Source organism: Haemaphysalis longicornis, unplaced genomic scaffold, assembly GCF_048455015.1.
Source record: "Haemaphysalis longicornis isolate Haplotype H1 unplaced genomic scaffold, Haemaphysalis longicornis Haplotype H1 scaffold_1, whole genome shotgun sequence".
Taxonomy (NCBI): Eukaryota; Metazoa; Arthropoda; class Arachnida; order Ixodida; family Ixodidae; genus Haemaphysalis; species Haemaphysalis longicornis.
The window spans coordinates 456,512,628-456,518,226 of record NW_027526203.1 but is presented as its reverse complement, the minus strand read 5'-3'; the positions used below and the strand labels follow the sequence as shown (position 1 = coordinate 456,518,226).

Here is a 5,599-nt window from a genome sequence, read left to right as displayed (position 1 = left end):
TTATGAAGGTTTTATTACCTCTTCTTTTTTAAAACCATAGTAAGCGCCTGTTCCTTGCTTTCAATCACACCGACGTTTGCCACCCTCTTCCTAAACCCAAAGTAGTTCGTTTTCTCGCACCTCCTCTGTAGAGAAACCCGCCGTGAAAACAAAACCAAAACTAACTTTAAAACCTTTACAATTTAAGTATATATGTCAGTTAGTTTACTGTTATTCGCTTTTGCGTTTAAAAACCTCAAATTTAAGTTATAAACACTTTTAATACTTTAAAAGCAGGAAGTTAATTACCAATAACACAATTTTCGTCAAACACAGAAATGCTGCTATTGCAGTCTGGCAACTATCACTCCCTTTTTGTGTGTTTGTTTATGGAGTTGGTTTTGTGCGGAGTGGTAGCTGGGGCGATTTGTTCAGTTTTATCTATTTCAAGCTTAAATCATAGTTATAAAAGCTTTATAGGGTGACGATCATCGCCTCAACGATCATCGCGCGTCAAAGGTGGATGACATTGCGTCCGAACAAAGTGTCGGTGTCCTTGAAGGGCAAGACGAGCGTGAAGAAGGATTTTAGGCGGGAAACGTCGTTTCTGCTGGGGTGAGTACGCATTTTTTTGTTTTTCTGTTCTTGTTCGGAACGAGTTCTGGTGCTTATGGGTCAGTTATTCGGTAGACCCCCATCTCATTTGCTCTCAGAGCCTATGCGATATAGCATACTTGTTTGGCGCCTTGGAATTACCAGTCTACCGTTTCCGCAGCCGTCAGCATCAATTTACGCTGAAGCTAGACCTTTGTTGCGATGCTCGCGCTGTAGAACGCGGCAGCTAATTATTTGACATCACGCAAGGCTCTTAAACACCGGTGCGTTTGTTTGTTATGTGTCTCTCAAACAGTGCCTTTGCGGCGACTGTTAATTCCGTGCAGTGCGCTTCGCAGCTATTACGCTCGCGAGACCGGCTGCCGCCGTCGCGACCCGTCTCGTGGTCTTCGGGCCGCGATATGCGTCGTGGTATGCGTGCCGTACTCGTGAAGCTCACATTCACATACGTGGAAATTGAAGGTGAAATGCGCGCGCGTGTTCTCGCAGGGGCGCCTGCCCACTCAACTCTATTTATATTGGAGAATCGAACTTGCAAAGGCAAGCTAGGCATTGAAATGGAGGAGCCTCAACTAGTACACAACAGTTCCGATTGAAAGCTAGGTATGCATATGGGCTGCTAGCAAGCGTTCCATGCAAATTAGCATAGCAGAGAGCTTTGCATATATCAGGCATACCCCACTCACAGAACCTGCGTGCCTAATAAATACATTACTCTGACCTAAATTTCAGTTTGGGTGTTGCGGGAATGTTCTTATTAGGGCCTTGGAGGTTACTCATTAACGATTAATAATCTGCTTAATGTAAGCATTCGTGGTTTGTGTGTGCTTTTCTTGTATTTCATCAAGTGCCACCACACTCACAGATTATGCACTTTCAGGTGCTGCTGCTGGCTGTCCGGGTTGGCTGGCTGGCTTTCAGTCCAGTTTCAAAGGCTTTGCCAGGGCCCTCCGTGGCCAACTGACACTGCACCTGCTGTACCCAAGTACTGCCTGGCCTTTCCTTGGTGCTGGGTACGCTTTGCCGCCAGGAATAGTCAATCCTTCATCCATCATCTGGCCGCTTGGACCACCCGTTCAGAAGCCAGCGCATTTGCTCAACGCATCGGTCCAGGCACCGCTGCCACATCAGTGCACCCACTGATTATGTACTTTCAGGTTAGTTATTTCATGTTGGAACCTGTCATAATGTATACCTGTTAGCAGTGCTCTAGCCCCTGGTTATTTGAAACAGTTTCATGAAGCAGTGTTGTGCATTTTGAGTGTGTCATTGCTTAGCAGGGATATTGAAGCGAATCTGGGGCCAATGGCTAAAGTGCAAGAATAGAAATTGAACTGACTTTGAAGCAAGTATCCGTATGTAATCAAGCCAAGCAAACATTTAGGATTTTCGATATGGTTTTGAATTTGCAATACAGACTGGTGTGGAGCTACTTTCCATTTTAAGTAAGCTTACAATATTATCTACTTCAGATCATACTGTTATTAATCACACTATACCGAAAAGTACATACCGCAGTCTGTAGATTTTGTCGGCACTTTTTTCGCAGTCTCTCATGACAGGCACTATTCTCAGTGATTGGAGGATAGCCGAGGTAGCACCAGTCTTTAAATCAGGGACGGTACTTCACCATTAAATTTTCCTAACAAGCACCATACGCAGGGAACATTTCATCCACTCTCAAGTTGCTAATTATTTATAATATCACATTCGAATATCAGCACGGTTTTCACAAGGGTTACTTGAGAATTTTTCGCGTACCCAAGCTGCAGCATAAGTGTCTGATTGATTTTCGATGGCTTCCCGTCGATGAAACGGACCAAACATACCTCCAAAGAACAGAAACGTGCGATAAGGATTGAGCATGAGGGTGATTAAACAGCGCTTCCAAAAGCAGCGTACCACCGGGCTCATTCTGGCAAATTTGCCAGGCTCTAAGTCTGCGATTTAGCGCAACGACCCATTTACGGTGACACTCAAGCGACGCAGGAAATTTGTGCAGCCAATAGACTCCGCACATGCAGACACTTGTTTTGTCATGGTGCACTTCGCACGGTTCTTGCATGAGCACTTTGTGCTTACGCTGATTGTTGGTGCAGCCAGTAACGACGTAATCACGCCTGCCCGGACAAGTAGCTTCTGAACATCGCCAAGTAAAAGGCAATGATGGCAATTTTCCCAGAATTCCGAAAATAAACATCGATTGAGGATAAAAAGGTCAGGCGTCCTGCTGGCAGGACGAAACGTGGCCTCACAGGCAATGCCTGTCAGGACAAAGTGGTGTGGACTGGCCCGCCACCTTAGTGGGTTAGGAACAGAATTGATGGGCGAACGGGACACCTCTTGGAAGAATTAAACGTTCTCCTTAGGCACTGCTAAACTTGTTGCTGCTGAAATGCCAAATAAATGACACCGATTTTCGATGCCGTTCGGTGCGTCTGATATTCACGCATGGCACGGAGCAACAGCGTGGGACTCAGCGTCGTCTGCTCGCCCCGCAGTCCGAAAGAATTGGTGGCGCCCAGTGCAGGATGGAAATTGTTGTCTATCATGTCTGCTATAAAATATGCCCATGTGGTTGAGATTTCGGCGCATGTAAAGATGCGCAGGTTGTCAAAATTAATATGGAGCCCTCTACTATGGCTCACCTCACAGTCTGTGTAGCGTTGGTGCATTAAACCCGAGAATCAATCAATTATAATTTATGCTTCATCTACATTGAAAAGAAAACACTTGAAAATCTTTGTCCCCCAGGTAGAATCTCTGTCATAGCCACTGTATGTAATTTTATTGCACTCTTACCTCGCAGTCGTTTCCACCCAGATCCTGTGCATAATCGCTCAGCATTGGAAGCTCAGGTGGAGGATGGTCATGCGCTCAACATACCAGAACACTGTCACTAGAGCACCTCTCAAACTCTCGTACTCCTCAAGAAGTGCGCACCATGCCTGGGGGGGCACAGTAAAAACAGTGCCTCTTATCACACGCCACCACCACATGAAATATCGTTGCAGCTTTAAGTGCATAAATTTTCCTTATTCGAGCCACAGTCATTTGAAGCAATGAAAAAAAATAAGGCAATCAGCGCGCGGAGATGACATAGACAGTGCAAAATTACCTTATCTGAGCCGCTGTCCGCACCTGTCCAATTTTCACGCTGTGCTAGCATTCATCGTGCAGCCTGCTTCGTGTTTGTGGTTGTAGGAGGCGTGAACAGCGCAGTGCGGAATTTCGAACCAAAAACAATGCTGGGTATCCCTTACGACAAGGCATTCGCAAACCCACAATCCTGCAGAAAGAACACCAGCCACACAAAAAGTTCCTGCTAGCACCACGCCGCAAACCACATTTCGCGTATGACCCTCGTGCACTGCTAGCCAATGAAAAAATGAAGGAGCAAATTGGCCTAGTTGTAACTAGGGTTCACTCTTTTCAATTTAAATAATTTAAAAAATCAATAACAGTCTGCTCATTTTATTTTGCTGAATCGGGTGCTAAAAAAAGGTCAGTTTTTTATGGATAGTTGCATGAGTCAGGGCAAGGCATCGTACTGCCTACTTTGTGTGCATTACAGCCATCTGACTATTTTAGCCACATAACCTTTCATCCAGATTGACCTAACAGCACCCAAATGGTTTTTTTGGCCTTTCTACCACAAAGCAATACACCCACGGTGTACTGCAGTGGGCACTTGGCAAACACTTTAATGAATTCTTGAAACGCTTGTTTAAACAAGCCGAAAGCATGTTGAGGTATGCATGTTCACCCATAAAAACTAAAAATATACATTTAAATTAAATCTATTCGAAAAGAATTTTTAGTGGATCAATGCCAAAATCTGTAAATGAATTACCGTAATATTCTGAGAAATTGTTCATGGGTACTCAAACTCTTCATTGTCTCGATCCTGGAGTTCATGTTGGTTCAACTGTTTCGGTTTTATTTTCTGCTCGCAGGTTGACATTGGGGGCGGTGTGCTAATTGAGAAGGGGTACCTGGATCAGCTGGTGCATGCGTGTGCGAGTGGCCCTGGCAAATTTGCCAGGGCTCTTTTGCGCCATGTCTTCACTCCGGAGGAGCTCAAGGGGAAAACTCTCTTTGGAGGGAAAGGCAAAGCCCAGGGCGACACTCCTACAAAGCCAGGGTTGGACCCCGTGCGGGTGAAGGCTGTGGTCGGTGAGTGCACATGATTTGCATTTAGAGTGCCAAGAACAAAGCTGTCATCTTTGTCAACTTGTAGCTAATCACCCGTTTTTCTTCATGTGCACAGTGAGATCAGTGCATCCCTTTTATGCTTTTTGGGAAAGTGTCTATTTATTTTTGCACACTTTTATTACTAATTCTGAGAACTTGCTGAACACGTTTTCATTTTTTATAGTAAATCATAAATTCATTCTATCTCTTGCAGGCTACACGGGCCAGAAGTTTCCAGGTGTGAGCGCCGGTTACATAAAAAATAACCTATCATCGCTTTTGAATCGGGAAATAAAGTAAAAAGTGCACGCTGAACACCTTGTTTTTCTTTTTGCATGTCTGCATGAGGCAGAATTTTTAGTTACATGACATGCACTACTGCCACACCATAAACTCGTGTATTGGTGGTGCGATAAAATGTAGATTCTTGTTCAACCTACAATGATCGCAAAAACCTTTGAAAGAAATCGCAGCAGAAACACATTGAGCATTCGTGTAAAACTCAACAACATATCAACAAAAACGCATGGGGCACTCGTAAAAATCTCAACAAAATATCAACAGAAACGCATGCGGCACTCGTAAAAATCTCAACAAAATATCAACAGAAACACATTGGGCACTCATAAAAACCTCGACAAAATATCAATACGAAATTCAGTGGAGACTCAACGGAAAGGCAACAGAAACTCAATGGGAATTCGACGTAAGAAATTCAACGGAAAATCAATGAAACCACGGTGGCCACTTTTCCTGAAAAACTCAACAAATCCTCAACACAATCTCAACAGAAATTCTTTGGATACTCAAC

At 44.3% G+C, this 5,599-nt stretch overlaps 1 protein-coding gene across 1 annotated transcript; it reads left to right on the top strand.

Moving 5' to 3' along the window:
- Positions 1-266: 266 nt before the first annotated feature.
- Positions 267-5,103, top strand: LOC144156082 (uncharacterized). The gene is made up of 4 exons (XM_077687870.1): positions 267-594; positions 1,475-1,751; positions 4,551-4,770; positions 5,003-5,103. The coding sequence occupies exons 1-4, from the start codon at positions 503-505 to the stop codon at positions 5,086-5,088; spliced, it is 675 nt and encodes a 224-aa protein (XP_077543996.1). The 5' UTR covers positions 267-502; the 3' UTR covers positions 5,089-5,103.
- The last annotated feature ends 496 nt before the right edge of the window (positions 5,104-5,599 follow it).

What these genes read in the sequence shown, in the direction of transcription:
- LOC144156082 (XM_077687870.1), top strand. Translation starts at nt 503, where the DNA reads ATGACATTGCGTCCGAACAAAGTGTCGGTGTCCTTGAAGGGCAAGACG. An exon ending in GAAACGTCGTTTCTGCTGGG is followed by an intron (nt 595 to 1,474) that starts GTGAGTACGCAT and finishes ATGCACTTTCAG; the next exon opens with GTGCTGCTGCTGGCTGTCCG. An exon ending in CACTGATTATGTACTTTCAG is followed by an intron (nt 1,752 to 4,550) that starts GTTAGTTATTTC and finishes TTCTGCTCGCAG; the next exon opens with GTTGACATTGGGGGCGGTGT.